Here is a 24,777-nt window from a genome sequence, read left to right as displayed (position 1 = left end):
GGTCTGAGGCCGGATTTGAACTCAGGTCTTCCTGACTTCAGGGCCGGTGCTCTATCCACGGAGCCACCCAGCTGCCCCTCAAGAGCCACTTCTTATAAAAGGCTTTTTTTGGTTCTCTCATTTGTTAGCGAATCCACCCAAATATTTTGTACTATTTGTGTCTATTCATTTATCTGTGTCCCTGCTGTTTCCCCCTCCCCCAGAGAAGAACAATGTAAAGTCTTTGAGAGGAGGGTCTGATTTATTTTTATCTTTGTATCCCCCAGCACCTAGAACAGCGCCTGGCACAGAGTGGGTGCTTAATAAACGCTTTCAGGATGAACTGAAACTTTCTTCGCCCCTTTGAAACGTGTCACTACGAACCACCTGTGTCTTTCCGGTTATTCTCTTATGACCCCCAGGAGTCTCTGAGACGCTTCTCCCCTAGTTTCTGCTATCTCCATTCCCTTTGCTGTTTCGTCATTCACATACTGCTCCGAAACTCTGGGAGTCCCCTGAGCTCTGACTTAGTCCTTCTTTGAAACCACCAGCTCTCATGGGTTAATTGTTTTAAGACAGCTGCGGTTGGGTCTTGCTCAGGCCACACCATCAGTGCGTGTCAGAGGCAGGACTTGGAGTCAGGTTTCCCTCTGTCCTTGGAGTGTAACCTGAGCAAAGAATGGCTTCCAGGTATCGCTTCCAGAAGATGCAACCTAGGAGGAGATAGAGTCACTAGAATGTCTTGGTCAGACAAAATCGAGATTATTAGATTCTGTTCTGAGCACATTGTAGGGAGGAGAAAGTCCAAAGGAACCCAACCGGGATGGTAAAGGGTCTTAAGGTCATGCTGTATCAGTTGAAGGATCCACTGGAAATGTTTACAGCCTAGAAAAAGAAAAGAATAGGTGGGGGGTGTTAGGAGGCAGGGAAGACTTGAAGACTTGGTAGCAATCTTCAAGTACCTGGTGAGCTTTCGTGGGAAGGCAGATTAAACTTCAGTTCCACAGGGGGAGCACTGGGAGCAATGGGCAGGATTTACATGGAAGTGAAGGCTTGGTATGAAGAAAATTTTTACAACTAGAGCCATGAAAAAGTGAAATAAGCTGCTGTCAGAGGCAGGTCCAAGTGGCTGAAGACCTCACTGGAGGTCTTTAAGCAAAGACTGCAAATTATATCACAGAAAGAATTATTTTCTAGGTATGGGTTAGATGAGATAGACTCCAAATCAGAAATGTTGTCATTCTCTGGGCTGGTGACAAATTCTGCCTTTTGGAGTCTCTGGTATCTGATGTGAGACAACTCTTTATGAAGCTGTTCCCACATTGTTTCTAAGTAGCATTTGTTAATAACAGAACAAAACTTCTGGTGATAGATGAGTGAGACCTCAAAGGTGTTCTTATAGTCATTACATTTGTAAGAGTTATTTTTTTTTCTGGTATGAACTGTCTGGATTTCACTGAACTCCCACTCTGATCAAGGCATGGAGATGACCATGGGCTCTCACTGAGCTGGAAAGACTTGGAGTACAGCCCCAGCTAGTCATCCTAGGAACTACTTAGCTAATTCAGAAAGGTTAATCCCAAAACTGGCTGTGGGATGATGGATTTGAGGGGGAAAGTAACTCTGGCTGAAGGCTCTCACACATTCTTTATATTCAAGAGGTTCCCCTCCCATATGATTTCCTTTTGGCTTACTAAAGGGTCCCCTCTGAATGAAGACTTGTTGTGAATCACGACATTCAAAGGGCTTTTCTCCAGGATTTATGCTCTGTTGGAATATGGGTGGGTTGTGACTGAAGGCCTTCTCACATTCACTGAATCCAAAGGGCTTCTCATCTGTATGAATTCGCTGATGTTTAGTGAGGTTTCCCCTCTGGCTGAAATATTTCCCACATTCTTTACATTCAAAAGGTTTCTCTCCAGTATGAATTCTTTTATGTCCACTAAGGTGTCCCCTCCGGCTGAAGACTTTACCACATTCAATACACATAAAGGGCTTTTCACCAGTATGAATCTTGTGATGGACAGTAAGGTGTACCTTTCGGCTAAAGGCTTTCCCACACTCACTGCAGACAAATGGTTTCTCTCCAGTGTGAATTCTCTGATGATAAACAAGGGTTGTTCTGTGGCTGAAATTCTTCCCACATTCACTGCATTCAAATGGTTTCTCTCCAACATGAATTCTCTGATGTTCAGTAAGGCTCCCCCTCCAGCTGAAATTTTTTCCACATTCATTGCATTCAAATGGTTTCTCTCCAGTGTGAATTCTTTGGTGTGCATTAAGGCTTTCCCTTCTGCTAAAGGACTTCCCACATTCATTACACACAAAGGGTTGGTCGCCTGTGTGCATTCTTTGATGTAGAGTAAGTCTGGAGTTATTGCTAAAGGCTTTCCCACATTCATTGCATTCAAAGGGTTTTTCACCAATGTGAATTCTCTGATGTTCAGTAAGACTTGCCCTCCTACTGAAGCATTTACCACATACATTACATTCATAGGGTTTCTCACCAGTATGAATTCTCTGATGATAAAAAAGGGATTTCTTGTGGCTAAAGAATTTCCCACATTTATTGCATTCGAAAGGCTTCTCCCCAACATGAATTTTCTGATGGTCAGTAAGACTTCCCTTTCGAGTGAAAGATTTCCCACATTCATTACATTCGAAGGGTTTCTCTCCAGCATGAATTCTCTGATGCTCAGTAAGTCTTCCTCTACGACTAAAGGCTTTCCCACACTCATTACATTCAAAAGGTCTCTCTCCAGTATGAATACTTCTGTGTTCATTAAGGTGCCCCCTCTGGCTGAAGGCTTTCCCACATTCGGTACAAATATAGGGCTTTTGTCCAGTATGAACGGTTTTATGTGCATTTAGGTGGCCCCTCTGGCTGAAGGCTTTCCCACATTCATTACATTCATAGGGCTTCTCCCCAGTATGAATTTTCTGATGTACAACAAGGTATCTTCTCTGGCTAAAGACTTTCCCACATTCACTACATTCATATGACTCACCTTCAATATTTTCTCCATTAAAGTGAACGAGGTCTGAGTGGTAATTGAAGGACTTTCTATACTTATTGTATTTACGTATCTTCTTCCCAAAGGATATTCTAGTATGCTTCATTATGTCTGAAAACTGCTTGAAGCTCTTTTCGAGGCATTCGTATTTAGGGAGATATTTTGCTGCAGGGACTGTCTGCTGTGGATCAAGGCCAGAACCCTGACTGGAACGTCTCCTAAACGTTTTCTTTCCATCAGCCGTCACCTGAGAAGAGCTTCTGCGAGCGTCTGGCAGCCGCCGCAGCCGCTTCTGTCGGATGCCCCGCCACCTCTCCTCTCCCATCTTAGAATCCCAGGGATCACCTGTGTCAAGTTCTCCCTTAGAAGACGCCTCCATCCAAATTCCCTGCACTGGAGCTGAACCCACGATTTCAAACCCATTCTCCTGATCGAGGAGATCTGAAAGAAACCACAGAGTGTTGAAGTTGATGCTCTTTGTGCTAAAACAAACCTTCATGGCAATTCTACGTTCTGTCTCCGACATCAAGAAGAATTACGACCAAGAAGCTTAGAGGCATTTAAAACAGACTTCTAAAAGAGCCTGAGGAGGTCCTAATACTGCGCCCTCCGCCCAAGACTAAATGGATCACATTTCAGGTGGTGAAGACTGTAAAGGACATCATCAGAGAATCCTTGCTGGCAACTGTTGGGAAGATGCCACAAATTCAAAAAGAAGAAATGGTTGGTGGGGATAGCCAGCCTGGTATAATCAAGAGAGCACTGAACTGGGTCACAGGACTTGGGTCAAAATCACAGTCTTTGCCTTCCACCACCTAGATTATGTCAGGCAAGTTATTTAGTTAGCCTCTGTCTGTGCCTCAGTTTCCCCACCTATAAAATGAGACAGGTGGATCAGCTGACCTGTTTGGTCTCCTCCTGCTCTAAACTCAGGAAATGATTAGTAAACAGATAGGTTGTGAGCACTTAAAGGAAAACCAGTTACTAAGAGCTGTGCAAAACCAGCATCCATTCTCTGATAGTTTCTGGGCTGGCTGACGAGGCGGTGTTGTAGACTCAGACGGAGACAAGTGGACCTCAGCAAGCACATGAGATGGCCGTATGGCAGACCTCCAGCTGGGAAGGACCGCTGCAGCCAACGCTCCCAAGCCCCCATTTCAGGGATGAGGAGACTGAGGCCGAGAGCCCAAGCACCTCTACCAGGTCACCAAGCTCGCAGCAGTACTCCGACAGCACGGCGACGTCATTTCGTGTGATCCTCACAACAACCTGAGAGGCGGGTGCTTTCATTCACCCCATTTTACAGATAAAGAATCCTTATTGAGCCCCTAGCCCAGGGCCCCACCAGCAAGTGCCTGAGGCAGAGTTTGCACTTGAGTCTTCCTGACTCCAAGCCCCGTCCCCGCTGCTCCTGAGATACTTTTCTGGACAAGATGGGGACTCACAGACATGAGGCGGAATAATCATTCCACCAAGAGTCGCTGATGTCACCCCGCAAGGGAATCTCATCCAGGAAAAAGAGGGGTGACATAATGGAAGTGTCGCACATGGAGTCTTCAGGACGGATCTGAATTCAGGTCAATTCCGAGACTCCTGACACTCTGCTGACACACTGAGCCTCAGTTTCCTCACAGGCAAGGAGGAATAGCACCTCATCGGACTGGGGCTCTGTGACGGAAGCCTGACTGTTGCGGTTTTTACTGACGCCACCATGACCGTGGCTGTGTGTGTTCAACACGGGCGTCTACACCGTGGATGAAAACACAGGAAATTGTTTTTAATAGTAGGTAGAAATCTTTGAGGTCTGCATGTATGAAATACAGGCGTAGACAGTAAGAGGCAGCGAGGTGCATTGTGTTAGACCTGGGGCCAAGAAGACCTGAGTTTGAATCCAGCTCCAGACACTTACTAGACAGCTGTGTGACCCTGGACATTCCCTTAACCTCTCTCTGCCTCCATTGCCCATCTGTAAAATAGGGATAACTAACCAGCCTCCTAGAGTTGTTATGAGCACGAAATAACCCGTGCAAAGCACTTTGCACACCTTAAGTGACCAAGGCAGAGTTCTGAGGGACTCCCCCCTCTCAATCTGGGGACACCCACATTTGGAGGGCCTAGTGAGGACAGAGAAGGTACAGCCAGACAGAGAGGACACCAGCCAGAGGAGGGGGCAACGGACAGGGTCCAGCCAGTCTGCAAATGGGCAATTATTAAGTGTTTCCTGGTTGCCTTGCACTAGGCTGAGCACCAGGCCTACAAAGCAAGGCAGAAAACAGTCTTTGCCCTCAAGGAGCACACAGGCTGAGTGGAGGAGCCAGCAGGCAGGTGTCCCCAGCTTTCTGAGGGTAAAAACAATCACACCCCTGGTGCACTTGGCATCCATGGCGTCAGGGCCACACGATGGCCCAGGGACGGAGGCACTCTAGACATTATTATCCCTGCTTGACAGACAGAGAAACTGAGGCAGGCTCAGAGAGGCTTGTGTCCAACCTCTCAAAGGCACTGCCTGGCTCTCACACACTCACCCGCTCCAGGGCCTCTTGGGAATTTCTGCTCTGGCATCCGGGGCACTTCTCCTCTCTCCAACTGGGAGATCACGTCTGGTTTGGAAACTGGACAGCCTGCGCCTGGGAGAGAGGACGGAGCTGGACCCAGGGGCTGGCTTCCCATGGCAGGCACGGCCAGCACCACGGCCGTGGCTTTCAGGAGACAGGAGTTCCTCCCTTGATCAGGAAGCCCCTGAGGGTGGCCCGAAGGACCCTAAAGGGGCCCCCGGAGGCGAGAGGCACAAGGCCAGGAGGGACAGAGGAAGATGTTCATAGGCCATGCACCATCCCTCCACTCAAGAACCCAGACACCACACCCCAAATGAGCAAATGAGGAACGAAGGCACTCCACGGGATGAGGTACAATCTCGGTGCCATCCCCCCCACCCAGCGAGCTGCCCAATCCTGCCCCCTCCTCCTCAATGGTTTCCATGCCTCGGGTCTCCCCATTCACAGGATAGCTGATGCAGAGCTGAAAGGGAGCCTGGAGGAAACCAGGCCAACTCCCTCACTTTACAGGTAGGTAAACTGAGACAGAGAATTGTTAGGCTTAGCTAGGTCACTCCCACCCTTCCCTGCAGCACCTAAAGGGCAGATTCCACCATGTCACTGCTCCCCACCTCAAACTCCTAGGGGCCAAGCCAAAGTCGCCTCCCTGGCGTCTGAAGTCATTCCTAGGCTGGCCTCTCCCGCGGGGTGGGTGCCCCCTCACCCCCCAGGTGATCCTGCCTCCCCTCTTGGCTTCCTTTCCATCTGGTATGTGTCTTACTGGAAACCTCTTGAGGGCAGGGACTGGTTTTGCCTTTCAGCAAAAGTGCCCAGCACTTAGTAGGGCCTGGCACATAGTAGGTGCTTAATCAGTGGCTGTTAAGGACCAATCGTCAGCTTGTGAAATGCTGACTCTCAGGACAAAGACGTCCTTACCCAGGAAAACGAGGTGCTCATAATTCTCCAGCATCACATCCTGGTACAGGGCCCTCTGTGCAGCATCCAGCTGGGTCCACTCCTCCCGGGTGAAGGCCACGGCCACATCTTTGAACGTCACCGATTCCTGAAACATGGGCCCACTCTGTGTCCCCCAAGGACCGGCCCTGCCCTGTGCCCCAGGGGACACCAGAAGAGGCAGAAGCTCCAGAGGGCTGCATCTTCCGCCCGTTGTGGAAGTGCCCCTTGCTGTGGCCAGCACAGCCTGGCCCGGCCGAGCGGCTCCCAGGGTGTCCCGCGCATGCATCTTACCGTTAGAGAAGCACCACGCTGACCCTCACAGCCTCACTACAGTCGGGATTTGTTGTCTGGCCCTGGATGAGCCAGGGTTGTTTTGACCTGAGGTTTGCCATTGCCACCTTGCTGGAGAGATGATGGAGGGATGGGAGAGGGCACAGCTAGGCAAGGCCCGTAAAGGTCATGGAGGGGGGAGGGGGAAGGAGCCACTGAGGCCAAGACCTTGACAAGCTCCGGGCCCAGCCATGCTCCTTTAACAACACCCCCTCCACCTCCCTGCCAAACCCCTCCATCCCTCCTGCCTCTCCCCCAGCCTTTCCCAGGACTGTGCACACGGCACACACGCACACACACATGCACACACACTGTCTCATTATCCCACCCCACCCCCAGCCACCTCCCAGTGACCCACCCCCACACAAGGGCTCTCATGGCTGACCAGGGCCCTGCAGGCTGGGACAGACCAGGGCACATTCTCCGGCCAGGAGCATTTGCTCAGCTCTGGTTTTGGAGGCTGGAAGAAACCACAGACCTCCATTAGAAAAGGTACATGACCACAGTCACCCTCAAGCAGTGATGACCATGCTCTGGGAGGGCAGCTCCCGAGCCACCAAAGGAACCACAGAGACAGAAGGGCTTCACCTCCACCCCTCTCCGAGATGCCAGGCACTGGACGGGCAGTCTGAGCACCCTGCTGAGAGGGCACTATGGAAAGCAGAGACAAGGACAGAGGGTGGATCCCCAGGAGGGAAGGAGATCAGGGAAGGCTTCAGGGAGGAGGAGGAGGCACCAGGGACTGTGAGGGGTGGAGAAGGGAAAGGAGGAGGGAGGGAGGGTATCCCAGGCCTGGTGCACAGCCAGGATGCAGGGGAGCCCTGGGAAATGAGCCCAGAAAGGACAGACTAGTCAAATTTGTGCCTTCAGCGCCTGTGTGGGGGCTGATGGCCTAGGGGAAGGAAGGGAGCAGGGAGATGGAAAGAGGGGCTGGGAAAATCACCCAGTGGAGGGGACAGGGAAGAAACAAGGGAGATCAGAAAGAATGGAACTCGATAACCAAGTGTGCGAAAAGCCCCCAAACAGAAATGACTTGGGAAAGAACTCTCTCTATGATGAGACCTGCCGGAGAGAAACAAGGCTTAGACCAGCCTCTTACATCACACGTGCCAAGTAGAGACCTGACCTTGAGAGTGAGCTCACACCATCAAAAAAAGCAGGAGAAGTGAATTCCACCCATCTCACTGCTCTGGGAGGACAGCTGTTCTCCTCTCCTCTCCTCTTCCTCTCTCTCTATCTCTGAGTCTCTCTCTCTCTCTTTCCTTTCCCTCTTTTTTCTCTCTCCTCTCCTCTCCTCTCTGTCTCTGAGTCTCTCTCTCTCTTTCCCTTCCCTCTTTTTTCTCTCTCCCCCTCTTTTCTCTCTCTCTTCTTCTCTTTCCTCTCTCCCCCCCTTCTCTCTCTCTCCCTGCCTGTTTCTCCCCCTCATTCTCTCTCTCCCTTCTCTTCTTCTCTCTCTCCCTTCCCTCCTCTCCCCTCATTCTCTCTTCCTCTCTTGTCTCTTATCATCTCTCTCCCTTTTTCTCTCTCTTCTTCTCTCCTCCTTCTCTCTTCCTTTCTCCATTTTCTCTCTTCCTCTCTTTTCTCCCTCTCTCTTCCTCTTTTCTCATTCTCCTCCTCTTCTCTCTCTCTGTACTCTTTCTCTCTCCCTCTCTCTCCCCACCCTTCTCTCTGTCCCTCCCTCCTTCTCCTTCCTAGGACCCTACTTACTTTTTCTTTATTCCCACTTCAGATAAAGATTTTTTTTTATTTGAATGATGAAGGCAGGAAAAAAAATACACACAATAATCAGGAAGCATTGTTCCTCAATGCTTTTAATCTCTGACTTAAAGCTGTGATAGCAAAGAATTGGAAACAAAATAGAGGTCCTCAATTGGGGAATAACTAACAAATTGTGGCATGTGAAAAAGAATATTACTGTGATAAAGGAATGACATATATGACGAATCCGGAGAAGCATGGAAAGACCTGTGTGAACTGATGCAAAGTAAAGTGAGCAGAGTCAAGAAAATACACACAAACACTACACAAACGTAAATGGCAAGAACAGCCATCAGAAAACATTTGAAAATGAACTGTCTGGTTCCCACGCCAGCAGTCAGGGATCAGTTAGAAAACAGAGGAAGGGGAAAGTCACAGAGGCTACAGCAGTAGTGCCTGGACCAGCCCCAGGGAGTCCCCTGGAGACCCCCAGGCTTATGAGGCTGGAGGCTAGACTGCTCCAGGGGCTCCTGGAACAATGACTGTGGGCAGAACATCAACCCCCACTGTATCTGGCACTTTAAATGGAGACAGGCCCAGCCAGAGAAACTACCATAAGAGAAGCCAAAACAAGGACACCCAGTTGGCCAGAATCAGGATTTCTGAGCCGCAAGGGACTTCAGCTCCTACCTAAAAATGAATTCCAAAGTGACCCCAGGGGCTCCAGGGAAGGGAGCCCACCATCTTGGACTGTGGCAGCCCATTCCATTCTGGGATAGCTCTCCTTGAAAGGAGGGTCTGCCTCTTTGCCCCTCCTATCATCTGCTCCCGATCTGCCCGTGGGGCCTGCCATGGAGCCTGCCATGGAGCGACACCCTCCCACACCACCCCGCAGAGGAGAAACTCCTCCAGCTCACAGGACTGCTGCAGGCACCTTCCTGGGGGCTCAGATCCAAAGGCCAGGACTAAGGAGTGAATCACCTGGCTCCTTCCTCGGGCTCTGGGCAGCAGACCGGCATGGCTGACCAGCCAGGTGAAGCTGTCCTCACAGTCCTCAGTGTCTTCACTGAGCTTTTGTCTCTCCCAGCTCCCTCTAAGTAACCTTCTCCCTTAGCCACGCCTAGAACTGCCGGATGGTCTCAGAGGGTCTCATGTCATTCCAGCCTGACGTAAAAGAGACACCTCCCTCAGCCCTGGCTGACCAGAGGGGCCAAACAGCACAGCTCTCATCCTCCTCGAGGCTCTCCCAGAGGCTCCTCCAGGCTCCCAACATGTTCTGGAGACAAGGCCCTTCATTGTCTAGGCTGCCCCCTCTTGGCCCTCTCCAGGTCACTACCCTGTCCTCCAGGGGACATCTGACCAGGGCATCCTACAGCATGTGATGAATCAAAACCCCGAGAGACAGAGTTTCTGGGTAATTAATAATCCATTTAGTAATTAGGCTAGCCAGCAATCAATAAATTGATGGTCAGTGGTTCTGTCCGGAAAGGGAGACCCTGAAATGCCTTAAATCCCTTCTGAAAGGGAACTCCCCTGACAAGTGACATTCAACCCTGATTGGTAGACATTTAATGAGGACGTGGGCTAAACGTCTTCAGCTCCCCCAGCTGAAAATGTGGCCTGATCAGGACTCAGCATCCTCAAGGCATCTGGGCAGCAGAAGCCGTCTCCCTGGCTAGTTTTCTCCTTCATCGTTAAACTTTAGTGGGAGTGACCAAAGGTGGGGCTTGGAGGGAAGCTGGGGTGTTCCTCCCTCAGCCAAAAGCCTGCCCAGACTGGATTCTGTTCAGACTCTAAACAGAATTAGGTTGCCCAGGCGGTGGGTCTGCCAGCCCTTCTGAGACTGAGGGATCTTTTCAGCTGGGTTTTAACCGAAACAAAGGGGAAAGGGTGGATCCCAAATTAAATCAGTCATTAATATGACTGTAGTATCAAGCAGGACCAGTGCCTTCTTACTCCCAGAACCTCACACCCTCATCACACTGCCCCAGATCACTTCCTCAGGAAGGCACCGAAGGCCCCACGCTGGTCCCACAGCCTGGGCCTCAGCCTCAGCGTACTTTCTGCCCATTTTTGCCACTTGGCCCCTCCCCCTCCCGCTGCCCACTCCACACGGCCTTCATGGCCCATCGGAAGGAATCGCGCCTCTTACAGGCAGCATCTCACCCCGGCGGCTTCACAGGAAGCCCCCGTGCCCCTCCTCTGGCACCACCTGAGTGCTGTCCCAGGCATCCTTCCCAGTGTGGGCATCTCCTTTCCCCAATGAGACCATAAGGGCAGGGCTGGGTCTGACGCTCCTTTCCCTCACACCTGTACACACCTGTACAGAGCGAGAGGAGAAGGGTGCTGAGGCATGGAGGGCCTGGAGCCCAGCCACTACAAGGCTCACACCTGCCTGCCGGGGGTCTGAGGACGGGGCTGACGGGCTTCAGGGCCTCTGTGGGGCTGGCATAAGCAGAGAAGAGATGAAGAGGGTCGAGGCCCTCTGAGAAAGGTGACGGGGAGTCAAACTCACCAGGGAAGCGGCCATGCAGAAGCCAGAAGGCATTCCGTCCTCCTCCTCCTCCAGGCTCCTGTCCTGGCACAGGGCGGAGGCTGGTGAAGGCCAAACTGGAGGGAGAGAAGGAATCAGGAGGGAGGCCCAGGAGCCCCCAGCCCCACGCCACACGCCTTCTTCCAGGCTCCTGGCTGCCTCTGTCCACACCTTCCTCCCTTTCCCGGCTCTGCCCTGCCTGGCCACTGCCCTCTGTGGCTCACAGGCCCCGGGCTCCTGCCTCATCGCTGATGATTCTCAGGCAGCACCAGGTCGCTCCGAGCCAAGAGAAAGAGGGCCATGCGTGGCCCCCGCCGTCATGCCCAGAGGCCTCCTCAGTGACTGCCCTCTGAGGCCCAACCCAGCTCTCGTCCACCTCGCAGGTGACCCCTTAGCCCCACCTCCCTTGCCCCAATGTCCTGAAATGCCCCCCGGCCTCCCTGCTCCCAAACCTGCTCCCTCCCATCTCCCACTCCACACCTGGAGTCACCAACTCATGCTTGTTCAGTTGGGTCTGACTTTTCGTGACCCACGAGGGGTTTTCTTGGCAAGGACACCCCAGTGGTTTGCCATTTTCTTCTCAGGTGGATTAAGGCAAACAAGGTTAAGTGACCTGCCCAGGGACACATAGCTAGTAAGCATCTGAGGCCACATTTGAACTCAGACCTTCCTGACTCTAGTCCGGGGCTCTATACACTGAGACATCTAGCCAGCAAGTTCAAATTCTGCCCCGGACGCTTACGAGATAACTTCATAATCCTAGACAAGTCACTTCACCTCTGTCTGCCTCAGGCTTTCTCAACTGTAAAATGGGGATAATAAAATCACCTTCCTCCCAGGGCTGGCTGTAGTGATGAGATCCTGTTGTAAAGTGCTCAGCCCAGTGCTGGGTACACAGCAGGTACTTAATAAATGCTCATTCCTTTCGCCCCTTCCCTGATGCTCATCCCCCCCCACACACGCTCTGCCTCCCCACGTAAGCTCCATGAGGGCAGGGACCGGGCCTTCCTACAGCTCGGAGAGGGGAACAGCGTCAGCCAGGGCTGGGAGAGATCCCCAGTCTTGGCTCCAGGCCATAAGTCCCACCCCGCTCCTCCAACGTGAAGGCCGCACATGCCACGGGGGCCTTCCGATCCTGGCCGCGACCCCCAGACCAGCCCCCCCCAGCCCCGGCATCAGCACAGCTGTGACAGCAACAATAACGACCATGAGGAACGTGGACCCTGCACTTAGCTTCCAAACGTAACCCCCAGGGCCAGAGGAGCAAGGGGAGCGGCTGCCAGCTCAGAAGGAGCCCCGATGGGCAGGGGCTGAGAAAGCGGGGTGCCCAGGACGGGGGAGCCCAGGCTTCCTCAAGGCCTTGGGCCCTGGGTGCCCCTCGAGGCACTGAAAGGAAGGGCCTGGAGCCAGGCCTGCAGGTGCTCAGGGCCATGGGGCCAACCCTTCCCAAGGAGAGAACAGGCCCAGTCAGAGCAGAGATCAGATGCTCCCCTGGACAAGACCAACTAGGAGCCCCAGCCAGGTTACAAAGAGGTCAGGTGAGGCTGGCTGGAAGCTGGTGGACAGAAAATCCAATTAGATGCAGCCAGCATTTATTAAGCTCCTGCTACATGCCGGCCATTGTGCTAAGCCTAAGGAAACAAAGACCAGCCTGGGTCTATCTGGCAAAGTCTATAAAGACTATCTGGAAGTCTATAAAGACTTCCCTGGGTCTATCAGGCAAATCTACAGATAAGCAAACACCAAATAATCCAGGGGAAAGGCAACATGGAAAGCCCACTGGGCCCCAGGAGCATCTGGAAGGCCAGGTCAGGGAGAGGGCTGGAGCCCAGACTCATAGACCAGTAACTGGAGGGACGCCCTTATTTCAGAGAAAGGGAAACTGAGGCCCAGAAAGGTGATGATTTGAACCAGCTCTCGGGGTCAGCAGATGCACGAGCATTTATTAGGCGCCCTCTCAGCACCCGCGGCCCTTCATGAGCTCCCCCGCTGGCATATCTCAGCGACACGATGGGGGTCCCGCCAGAGCCGAGTCGGGGCAAAGCGGGCTCGGAGCCTCCAGATCCAGGGGCCGAAGGAGGCACAGGCCAAGTCCCCCTGATGCCAATCGATAAACACTGGGACACGATCTGTCCCCTGCTTGGCAAATGTTTCCATCTGTCACCAAAGGTCACTAGGGAAAGGTGGGCGGGGCCAACCTGTCCAGGTGGGAGGGACTGGAAGGTGAGGTGGGTGGGGCCAGCCCTGCCCAGGTGGGAGGGACAGAAGGGTGAGGTGGGAGGGGCCAGCCCTGCCCAGCTGGGAGGGGCAGAAGGGTGAGGTGGGCGGGGCCAGCCCTGCCCAGCTGGGAGGGGTAGAAAGGTGGGAGGGGCAGAAGGGTGAGGTGGGAGGGGCAGAAGGGCGAGGTGGGAGGGGCCAGCTCTGCCCAGGTGGGAGGAGCAGAAGTGTGAAGTGGGAGGGGCCAGCCCTGCCCCGGTGGGAGGGGCAGAACTGACCACTTCTCACCTATATTCCAACTCCCCAGGAGCCCGGGGCCCCGTGGTATTAATCAGCGTTGCAGCACAAGCTGGAAAGGAAAGCTCTGAGTTTGAATCCTGCCTCCCATGTTTACCGTTGGTGTGACCTTAGTCAACCTTTGATCCTTTCAGTTTCTCTGTAAAATGGGATCCTGGCTGATGTCAGACCCTTCCCCTCCAAAACCACGCCCCCCCCCCCCCTTAACTACCCTTCCCAGGATGCACCGGGACGACGTCCTCAACTCTCCAGGACAGCTGTCAGCCTGCACAAAGCAAATCCGTAACGACGCGACACGGAGAAGTGCGCCTGCGCAGTCTGACTAAGAACTACTCTTCCCAACATGCACCGGACCACGCCCTCATTCCCTGGAGGAACAAAGCCCTAAAAATGAACTACAGAAGGAAGTGAGCCTGCGCAGTACCCGACTCTGAACTACCCTTCCCAGGATGCATCAGAGCCGCCGCCCTCTCAGAACAACAGCGGCCGGGGAAGTGCGCCTACCCAGCCGGCCAGGGCTGCGGCTGGAGGCGGGTGTGTCGCCGGTCGTTCTCTGCCACCGGAGGCGTCGTCCGGGCCTCACGAAGGATGAAGCCCCGAACTTCCCCTTTCCCATCTCTCTGTCTATTACTCACCCGACGAGCCGCCTGCCGGCGCCGGGAGAACCGAAGGGGATTAGGCCTGCGAAGCTTCTGCGCTTGCGCGAGCCGAGTACTCCACCCGAAACTACCCTTCCCAGAAGACAGCGGGGTGCGCGCGGGGCTTGTGGGAAATGGAGTCCGTCCCGCTAGTAGCGGACGCCTGAGTGTATTCTGGGTAGTGTAGTCCAGGGCCGGCTCCCGTGCGCCACGTGCTCTCCCTCGGCCTGCTCACCCATTTAAGAATGGAAGAAAAGAAGGCGCACATCACGTGGGATGCTGGACTAGGAAGTGTCCCCGTGGTGCAGGCTGCCCTCTTTCCCGGTCTTCGAGGCGCCCCTGCACCCCACAGGTGGTTGGGGATCGGTCGGGGTGGAGAGTGACGAGACGCCCCTTTCCCCTGCCCTTGGGTGTCCTGGGGTCAGCCCCTACGGCCGGTGGGGGCCCCTTATCCTAATGATAATGATGCTGTTCGTGCCCCCGCTAGTGTCTGTGGGGCTCCCGAGGTGCAAAGCGCTTTACCAAGCGACCTTGACAGAGGAGGCCACTGAGGCAGGCCGAGGCGTGCCCCCCCCCCTCCCCGTACAGCCCGTCCGGAGCCTGGCAGGCTCTCCCTGGCTCCCTGCGGGGCGTGCTTGGCAGAAATCCTGCAGCGGTTGGCCGTTCCCCTGTCCGGCCATTTTACAGAGGAGAACACTGAGGCCAGCAGGGCCACGCAGCTAGGGCGGGCCTGGCTCTCCCTGCCTCCCGGCCAGCGCTTACGCCACGCTTCATCGGAATGGCCCGGGCGCTGACCCGGCTGCTCCCCGCTGGGGCGCCCGGACCATCCCTGCATTGGGCGGCGTTTGTCACCTGCCTTTACCAGTACCCTTCCAATCTCCGGCAGAGGAGGGATGTCGATCAATCCATGAGCGATCGAGAAGCGCTTATGAAGCTCCTACTACGCGCCGGGCAGGGCAGCTAGCTGGCACAGTGGGTAGAGTGCTGGGCCCGGAGTCAGGAGACCAGTCTCAGACGCTTACTGGCTGTGTCACCTTGGGCAGTCCTTGTCCGGAGAAGGAATGGCCAGCCGCTCCGGTACCTTTGCCAAGAAAACCCCTAATAGGGTCACAAAGAGCTGGACGCTGAGCAACACCAAATGTGCTAGAGGGTCAGGACACAAAGAGAGGAATTAAATAGCCCCTGCCCTCATGGGGCCACTTTAGCCTTGATTGGGGAGGGCAGGGGGGAGACAAATAGAAACGTCTAAAGAGGGAATGTGCTGACTCAGCAGATGGTAGTTCTAACCCCTCCTTGGAGAAAAAGCTGTGTGAGCCCCAGATGGGTATACCTAGATGGGTACGCTATAGCAAGCGTTGTTTTCGGTATGAGCTGATCAGGTCCGATTCTCCAGTTCTGTGATTCTGGGCCTGGTGGATCATGCTTCTCACCTGCTGAGAGTGGAGGGGCAAAGGGTGCAGGATGAGACCCATTTCTGGACAAAATAGGCCTTAAACGGCACTTCAAGGTTTGCAAAGCTCGACAAAGAGTATCTCATTGCATTCACACAACAACTCTAGCAGGCAGGTGTTCTTATCCCCGCTTTGCAGATGACAAAAAATTGAGACAGATAGAGTGTAAGCTGCCCAGAGTCACATAGTGAGTAAATGTGTAAGGCTGGCATTGAATTTGGGTCTTCCTGACTCCAAGGCCAGTTCTCTGGACATCTGCTCGACTATGCTTATTTGTTACAAGTGAGAGGAACAGAACAGATGTGGGGAGGGGCAGGAGAAGACTGAGGACTAGTGACAAGAGATAGAAAAAGAAAGACATTGCAGCATTAAAAAACACAAAGGAGAGATTAGGACATTCAGAAGGAGATATAGACAAGCAGGACATCTTAGTGCCACACGTGTTTATTACATACATATACATTATGTACTTAATCATCAGTTTCACATGCAATCCTGTTTTCAGTTCTTTATTCATCATGTTGGCTGGTGTTTGTCAAATCCAGAATAACAAAAAAATTCAAAATGCTTTTTTAAAAGAACGTTCTATTTGCCCACCCCCAAAAGGCAGTGGTAGGAGTGATGGATAAAATTTGCAGAGGTTTATTAAGACTTTAGGTAAAGAAAAACTGTGTAACCATTGGCCTCTCCAAAACTGGAATCGTTGTCATGGTTCCCCTCAATGGAGGTCTTGTAGGAGGCTGGGAACAATTTCTCATGCATACTGTTGTAGAAGGGATCCTTTTTCAGGTACAAGTTGGGCTAAATAGCTAGTGAAGTCTCAAATTGTCTGTGGTGTGTGTGTGTGTGAGAGAGAGAGAGATAGGGAGGTAGGAACAGGGAGATAGAGACAGAAACAGAGAAAGATGGGGGGAGGGGTGACTAAACATGTTTCAAGAATTATCTCATGAATTAATCTCAAACCCTCCCCCAGCACATAAATGGTCAATACGCACATCATAGGATGGATGGGAGTTGGCCGTTTTGTGTTCTCTCAGTAAACACCAATGTGGCAAATTCCACCGTCTTCATTGTCCAATATTTAAGAAATGGCTTCTTTGTGATGATTTTCTCCACATTATTACATTCCCACCATTCACATCCAGCATGAAACCTCCAATGGAGGATTAATTACATTTCAAAGCTTTTCTAAGGTCATTACATTCATAAAGGTTTTCTTCTTTCTGTAGTTGACCAAAGTCTTGCTCCGATGCCTCATCATGACCAATGTAACCCTGGCTTCTCAAAGGAGCAAAGACTATACATTAAACTGAACACACTACAAGTATAGGCTTAGTGACATATTTTCTGTCATCTGCAGACCTGCCTAGTTAAGTTTGGAAAGTTTCACCACCAGATTGGCTATACAGTAATGCGCTTTTAGGAGCTCAGCCTGAAGACTTTCCCATACTTATTCTATTCAAAACATTTATTTCCAATATGATTTTTTATTAATTTTTGGTGAGGCGATTGGGGTTAAATAACTTGCCCAAGGTCACACAGCTAGTAAGTGTTAAGCACCTGAGGCTGGATTTGAACTCCGGTCCTCCTGACCCCAAGGCCAGAGCTCTATTCATTGCACCACCTAGCTGCCCCCAATATGATTTTTTATGTGCATTATGGTGTCTGCTCTGGCAGAAGACTTTCCCTGACCCATTATGCTCATAGGGTATCACCAAAGTATGTATTTTCTAAGGTGCAGTAACATGAGAATTGTTGCTGAAGGTTTTCCTAAATTCACTGCAGTCCAATGCCTTCTCAAGAGCATGAGTTTTCTGATGTTTAGTAAGATGACCTCTCTGGCTGAAGGATTTTCCACATTCTATACATTCAAATGGTTTCTCTCCAGTATGAGTTCTTTGATGTATAGTAAGGCTTTCCCTCTGGCTGAAAGACTTACCACATTCATTACACCCAAAGGGTTTCTTACCACTATGAATTACCTGATGATGATAAAGAGATGTCCATCGGCTAAAGGCCCTCCCACATTCATTGCATCTAAAGGGTTTCTCTCCTGAATGAAGTCTCAGATGGTCGGTAAGGCTGCCGCTGTGGCTGAATGATCTGCCACATTCATTACACTCATAGGGTTTCTCTGCAGTATGAGTTCTCTGATGTTTAATGAAGTTTCCCCTTCGGCTAAAGGATTTCCCACATTCATTGCATCCAAAGGGTTTCTCACCAGTATGACTCTTCTGATGATAATAAAATGATGTTCTGTGGCTGAAGGCTTTCTCACATTCGCTACATTCAAAGGGTTTCTCTCCAGCATGAATTCTTTCATGTTCAGTAAGACTTCCCCTCTGGCTAAAGGATTTCCCACACTCACAACATTCATAGGGTTTCTCTGCAGCATGAATTCTCTGATGTTCAGCAAGTCTTGCCTTCCAGATGAAGAATTTCCCACATTCATGGCACTCAAAAGGTTTCTCTCCAGTATGAATTCTTTTATGTTTATTAAGGCTTGCCTTCCAGACAAACGATTTCCCACATTTATTACACTCAAAAGATTTCTCTCCAGGATGAATTTTCTGATGCACAGTAAGGCTTCCTCTTTGCCTAAAGGATTTCCCACATTCATCACAAACAAAGGGTTGCTCTTCAGTATGAATTTTCTGATGTTCAGTAAGGCTGCCCCTTTGGCTGAAAGATTTCCCACATTCTTTACAACCAAAAGGTTTCTCACCAGTATGAATTCTCTGGTGATGAAAAAGGGATTTCCTGTGGCTGAATGCTTTCCCACATTCATTGCATTCAAAGGGTTTCTCTCCAGTATGTATTCTCTGATGGGCAATTAGACTTCCCCTCTGAGTGAAGGACTTCCCACATTCTTTACATTCAAAGGGTTTCTCTCTTGTATGTATAGTTCTATGTTGATCAAGGTGTCCCCTCTGGCTGAAGGCTTTTCCACATTCATTACATGTATAAGGCTTCTGTCCAGTGTGAATTCTCTGGTGTAGAATAAGGTATCTCCTTTGAGTAAAGGACTTCCCACATTCATTACATTCATAGGGCTTCTGTCCAGTATGAATACTTTTATGTTCATTAAAGTGTCCCAACTGGATGAAGGCTTTCCCACATTCATTACATGTATAAGGCTTCTGTCCCGTATGAATTCTCTTGTGTACAGTAAGGTATCTTTTTTGGCTGAAGGCTTTTCCACACACATTACATTCATACGATTCACCTCTAGCATAGAGTATATGATAGTGAATTAGATCTGAATGGTAAATGAAGGGCTTCCAGCACTTATCATACTTGTAAATCTTCTTCCCAAAGAATAGTTTAGTATTTTTAATTATGGTAGGAAACTGATGGAAACGCTTTCCAAGTGTATCGTATTTGTGGAGATGTCTTCCTGTAGGAACTCTCTTCTGGGTCAGGAGGACTGACCCCAACCTGAAACGGCTCTCGCAGGGATTACTTCCACAAACGTTTTCCTCATAAGCACTGTTGCTGCGAGCAACCACCGGTTGTCCTAGTCGTTTTCCTCGGTTGCTCTTCTGTCTCTCTGCCCTGACCTCACATTCCCAAGCTTTTCCCATTTCGGAATCCCAGGAACCATCTCTTGCTAGCCTTTCCTCAGACACCAGTGCCAAACAAAAGCCTTGTGTGGGAGACGAGTCCATGTTTTCACATCTAGTCTTCACAGTAAGGGAATCTGAAATGAACAAAAAACTATGAATATTCATTGTTCTTTATACTGGGAGAATGAAAATGGTTCTAGGGCAACTAGGCAGTGCAGTGGAGAGAGCACTGGGAATGGAATCAGGAAGATTCATCTTCACGAGTTTGAATGTGGATTCAAACACTCACAAGCTGTGTGATCCTGGCCAAGTCATTTAACCCCGTTTGCCTCAGTTCCTCATCTGCAAAATGAGCTGGAGAAGGAAATGGCAAACCACTGCAAAATCTTTGCCAAGAAAACCCCAAATAAGATCACAAAGAGTTGGACAAGACTGAAAAATGACCGAACATCAAGTTGTAGTTTCTATCTTCTCCCTCCAGTAGAATGAAGAACAATCTACAAAAGTTGGCCTAAACAATTAAAGAAACTGGAAGCCCAACTCAACGAACTTACCTTTCAGGGTGTTGTAAATAAACAGGGTGTTAAAGATGTCATTAGAGATCTGTTCCTGGTAAACAGTGGGAAATGTTAGCCCCGTTCTACAGAAGACGAGACTGAGGGTGAAAGAGGCCACACAACGTGCCCAGCATCACGCAGCTGGGAAGTGCCAGAACCAGGATTGGAATCTGGGTCTTCCTCACTCCAACGCCAGCCTTGTGTCCATTAAGCAAACCATTTTGTGATCACAAAAAGCCAGCAGGGTTTCATCTGCAACAAGTCGGGCAAGACTAACCTTATTCCTTTTGTGGCTGACATAAATTTTAACCAAACACATGACAAAACGTTTCCCTCATTCTATTCTTGTGGAAGATGGGGAAGAAGTGAAGATGATAACACGACTGGTCAGATCTGGAAATGGCTGAAGAGTCAGACCTAAAGCATAGTCCTCACAGTTTGACGTCTCCTTCGTTCCCATGGGGTGTTTTGAGTCACTATCAAAGAACTTGGGAATTAGAAGGATCCTCAGTGGCTGCCTGGTCCAACCATACCCCAGAGAGAATCTCTGCATGACTCCAGCCATGCCTGAAGTCTCCCAGTGACCGGAAGCCCACTCCCACCCCAGGCAGCCCATCCCACACAGGGACAGCTGTTAGGGCTTCGGGGAGTTTATCCCACCATCGAATCCAAACTGGCCTCTTTGCAGTTATCCTCCATTCCTCCCAGTTCGGCCCTCCGGGGCCAAGAATAAGCCGGATCCCTTTTTCATGAGACAGCCCATCTAAATGGGCTTTGAATACCAGTATCCTGTCCTCCTCAGGAGCCCGGAGTCTTCCACACTGAGCATCCCAGAGGCCCTTCCACCCACCGATCCTCAGGCAGGGTGAGGGGGATTTGTGGGCACTGGCGGTAGGAAGGTATCCAGCAGCCTGTGAGGGGCCAACTTAAGTTGATTTCAAGCCTGACTGGGCCGAGGCCCCACAAAACCACCAGAGTAAGAGAAGGCCTTGACACAAACAGGGAGGGAAAGAGAAAGCAGTGGAGAATTCACCTTGTGCTGCTGAAGAGGGTAACACATGAGAACCAGAGAGGTCAGGGCTCAGGGTTCAGGTTCAGGTGAAGATGGGGGGGACACGTACATCCACCCCATGACGACAGAACTGCGAGAGACTAGGACCTTTGGGGAAACAATCTGAGGATACCCAAGGACAAGTTAGAAAAGTAAGAACACCCTTTGACCCAAGAATTCTGCTGTTAGAAATACACCTGGAAGGTGGAAAGGAGCCCCTAGAAGAGATCAATGCAGCAAGCATCATTAAGTGCAGAGCCCCAGGGTAGGGGCTGGGGAGAGAGAAGCAGCAGACAGGAAGGATTTGGCTTGACTTCAGAAAACCACCTAACAATGGGAGGAAAAGGGGCTGCACCAGGTAACTTAAATGTTTCATAAATGCTTGTAGGAGTTGATCAGACAATGTAAAATAATGACAAGAACAAGAACGAGGAGGAGGAGGAGGAGGATGAAGAAAAGCAACAACAAAACCCAAAAATGCCTAGGAGAAGCAACCTTCCCAAGTGGCCACAAGAGGAAAAGGGATTTTGTTTTGTGTTTTCATCTTTTCCAAGGTGAGACACATTCAGAACCTATTTGATGCAAGATCATTTTCAGTTCTTTTGTTTAATTGGGTGTTTATTAATAGAGTCAGGTCCCAATTAGTACAAATAATCCCCTTAAGTGGTCACATGTACTTAAATTCATACTATTCAAGGTTAAAATTATATAAAATATGGAAATATTCAGTGTAAATTGGAATAATGCAACCCCTTAACATGATTCCTTATTTGCACTAATCAGAACCTAGCTTTATATTTCAAAAAATGTACAAAAATTTTTCAAAACAGAAGAAATATCTCCATTTCCGATTCTATAAAATATGAAGACAGAGTAATGGAGGAAGAAAAGACTTTGGGTAAAGGAAGAAGGAAAGGGAGAGGAGGAGAGAGGAGAGAAGAGATTTGTTGAAGAGAAAGATAAAAAGAGTGTGAGGGAGCTCATATTTAGAGGGCCCCAGGCCTCCCCACCTGCAAGCCAATGAGTTCGACTTCCAAATCAGGCAAATTTCTAGAATGAATTACTGAAGGAATGGCTTGTAAATATTTATAGAAAAAAATTGCATGATCCATCTCCAGAGAGAAAACTGATGAACTCCAAGTGCAGACTGAAGCAAACTTTTTTAACTTTAATTTGATTGAGGTTTTTTGTGTTTTCTTGTGTAACAAGCCTAGTAGAGAAATTGGTTTTGTATGACTTCACATGTATAATCGATATCATATTGCTTGCCTTCTCAAGGGCTGGGGGAAGGGTGAGAAGGAGGGCAAGAATCTGGGACTCAAAATTTTTTTTGGTGTATAAGACATGTATTCTATTAACTTATCAGTTCCTTGAAAGCAAAAATTTTTTAAATGAACATTAAAAAATTTTTACATGCAATTTGCAAATTTTTAATAAAATAAAAACTATTTTTAAAAAAGAATATGACTTTAGCACAAAAAAGACATTCTAGAGCAGGGGTGGGGAACCCACAGCCTCAAGGCCACATGTGGCCTTCTAGGTCCCCCTTTGGCTGAGTCCAAGTTTTACAGAATAATCCTTTTATGAAGGGGATTTGTTCTATGAAGTTTAGATTCCATGCAAGGGCCGCACTTGAGGACCTAGAGGGCCACACATGGCCTCGAGGCCACAGGCTCCCCACCCTTGCTCTAGAATAACCTTTTCTTTTTCAACAGGATCATAAATTCAAAGATTGAGGAATGTTATAGATATCATCCCCTCCCTTTCAGTGTAAGCAAACCCCCCCCCCCCACATTTTAGTTTTGATACCTCAACTAGGGGTAACCTGGCCTTTCTCTGATGCTGCACAAACATCACACTCAGAGAAAGGGCAGCACACTTGGCCATATCCCAGGGGTTGTCTATAAATGGCCAAGGCAGTGGAGAAAGAATTGGGATTTCCAGACATCGGAGCAGGTGTGGTTGTCCGGCACAACCCAGAGAAGGAAAGGTCTCGCTCCTCTTCCTCCCCGCCCCGCCTCCCACCAGCATTAGGGACACTTTCACCTGGACTTCCAGCTTTCCACCGTTGGACTAGAATCACCCAACTGCTCAACTAGCTTGACTGTGTGTGACTATGCATTTGCAGCCAGGGACACGCTGAACGCAGGGGTCTACAAGGCGCCCGGTGAACAAACCACTCAGGACTATGGGGAACGTAGCCCACGAACTGGAGGAAAGGCCTTTCAGCCCTTCTAAACCTGAGCCCACTGTCCCTTGGACTCAGAGGGTCACGACATTTGAGGAAAGCTATTCGAGGGTACCACCTTAGTAAGCGGCCCATCTCGAAAGCTTCTAAGGCTAGCTGACTCCAAAGATTCTCAAAAGACTCCCCCCCTGGGGAGCTGGGGGCAGGTAGCATGCCAGTGGGGCTTGAGCCAATGATTAGACTAAAGCCCTGAGTGGGAGAGGCAGCCCAGCTCTCTGATCTCACACAGGCTCCAGAAGCAAAGCAGGTAATTCGTGAAGAATTTCCCTTGCTATTCCTGAGAAATTGAGAAATGTGTATTAGGCACTAGTAGAATTAGGTGAATTAGAACCCTGGCTCAAGGTCAGCATTGGGTCTCCAGTGGAGTGCTACAGGAATCTGTGCCTGGCTCTGACCTGTTTAATATTTTTATTCCTGACACAGATAAAGGCACAGAGGGGATCCTTCTCAAATGTGCAAATAACACAAAGCTGAGCGGGATACTATGACCGGTGGCTGATTTGAGTACTGTGAAATCTAGTAAGGAGAAATGTAAAGTCTTGCAGTTGGATACAGAACACTAACTTCCCAGTACCAGAAGGGTCATAACTGGCGAGCAGGTGACTGAAGGTTTTACCAAATGGGCCAGCTACACAGAGGCTGCCCTGAGAGGCTGATGAGCCCCCTCACTCACCTGCAGGAATCACACCAGCTGTGTGTCCAGGCTCTGGGTCGGGGGCTCCACGCAACTGACCGAAGTAAGGGCCTCGACCGTCTGGCTGCAAGCAAAGGAGCCCGAGGCATCGGGCTGAGGCAGCCCCCTCGGCAGCCCCCAACCACTCTTCTGCCTCTCCACTGCACCTCGAGTCTCGCCCTCGGGGGAACTCCTGCTCTGGCATCCAGGACACACCTCCTCTCTCTAACTGAGAGATCATTTCTGGTCTGGAACCTGGAAACCCTGCTCCTGGCAGAGAAGGAGAGAAGGTGCTGAGGACAGAGACACATCTGGGGACATTTCTCCTTTTTTTTAATAGTAGAAGGCAGCAAGGGTGGCACAAACGACCTGAACAACTCCAAGCAACGATCAGTCACTTACTGTGTGCCAGGCCTATGGGGATACAAAGGCTGGCCAAAACAGTCCTTGCTCCCAGGGGGTTCATGAGACACACCCACAACTAGCTAGATATATAAAGGATGTCTGCAGACAGGTACTAGCATTAAAGGGATCTGGGAAAGCAACCGGCAGGCCCTTTCGGAGAGCTGCGGCCTTTAGGAAGGAGGAACACAGAGACGCCCATGACAAGGCCTGAGGCCAATCTCCTATCTCCAGCTCCCTCTCAGGCATCTCCAGCGGATGTCCAGGAGACATCTCAAACCCAACTCATCCAGAACGGAACTCGTTATCTTTCCCCCTCCTCACCTCCTACCCTCTAGTACTGCTGATGGTACCACCATCCTCTGGGTCCCTCAGGTTCCCAACCTAGCCCCTCCTAGCCTCCCTCTTAGCCCCCAGATCCACCATGGAGCCAAGGCCTGTCAACTTCACCTCTGCAATATCTCTTGAATGTACCTGCTTCTGCCCTCCGACACAACCGCCATGCTGGCGCAGCCCCTCATCACCTCACACCACAATGCCTTCCTGTTTCAAGTGTCTCCCCACTCTAACCAACCCCATTCAGTCACTAAAGTGACTTTCCTAATAGGCAGGCCTGATCATGTCACCCCCCC

General features: G+C 50.5%; 2 protein-coding genes across 3 annotated transcripts; both read right to left on the bottom strand.

Moving 5' to 3' along the window:
- Positions 1-776: 776 nt before the first annotated feature.
- LOC114040913 (zinc finger protein 2 homolog) lies at positions 777-14,214 on the bottom strand. 2 transcript variants are annotated; one of them, XM_027859136.1, is made up of 5 exons: positions 14,195-14,214; positions 11,028-11,122; positions 6,464-6,590; positions 5,519-5,620; positions 777-3,434 (listed from the first exon to the last, which is right to left on the bottom strand). In XM_027859136.1, exons 2-5 carry the CDS (start codon positions 11,058-11,060, stop codon positions 1,531-1,533), a joined length of 2,166 nt encoding a protein of 721 aa, XP_027714937.1. In that variant the 5' UTR covers positions 11,061-11,122; positions 14,195-14,214; the 3' UTR covers positions 777-1,530. The 2 variants fall into 2 exon arrangements, with proteins under 2 accessions (XP_027714937.1, XP_027714938.1); XM_027859137.1 differs by lacking the exons at positions 11,028-11,122; positions 14,195-14,214 and adding an exon at positions 6,776-6,858.
- Positions 14,215-17,212: 2,998 nt separating this feature from the next.
- Positions 17,213-24,129, bottom strand: LOC114040910 (zinc finger protein 260-like). The gene is made up of 2 exons (XM_027859133.1): positions 23,744-24,129; positions 17,213-19,348 (listed from the first exon to the last, which is right to left on the bottom strand). The coding sequence occupies exons 1-2, from the start codon at positions 23,982-23,984 to the stop codon at positions 17,379-17,381; spliced, it is 2,211 nt and encodes a 736-aa protein (XP_027714934.1). The 5' UTR covers positions 23,985-24,129; the 3' UTR covers positions 17,213-17,378.
- Between the last annotated feature and the right edge of the window lie 648 nt (positions 24,130-24,777).

This window comes from Vombatus ursinus, unplaced genomic scaffold, assembly GCF_900497805.2.
Source record: "Vombatus ursinus unplaced genomic scaffold, bare-nosed wombat genome assembly UNPS02014159.1, whole genome shotgun sequence".
Classification (NCBI taxonomy): domain Eukaryota; kingdom Metazoa; phylum Chordata; class Mammalia; order Diprotodontia; family Vombatidae; genus Vombatus; species Vombatus ursinus.
This window is presented reverse-complemented; position numbering and strand designations above follow the sequence as displayed.

Bases quoted from the DNA above. Each gene is read 5' to 3' on its own strand.
- LOC114040913 (XM_027859136.1), bottom strand. From the start codon at position 11,060: ATGCCTTCTGGCTTCTGCATGGCCGCTTCCCTG. The intron at 5,621-6,463 runs GTAAGGACGTCT...CCTCTCTCCCAG, and splicing joins TGAGCACCTCGTTTTCCTGG to GCGCAGGCTGTCCAGTTTCC. The intron at 3,435-5,518 runs GTGAGTGTGTGA...GGTTTCTTTCAG, and splicing joins CCCAAGAGGCCCTGGAGCGG to ATCTCCTCGATCAGGAGAAT.
- LOC114040910 (XM_027859133.1), bottom strand. From the start codon at position 23,984: ATGATCTCTCAGTTAGAGAGAGGAGGTGTGTCCTGGATGCCAGAGCAG. The intron at 19,349-23,743 runs GTGAGTGAGGGG...TGTTCATTTCAG, and splicing joins AGCTGGTGTGATTCCTGCAG to ATTCCCTTACTGTGAAGACT.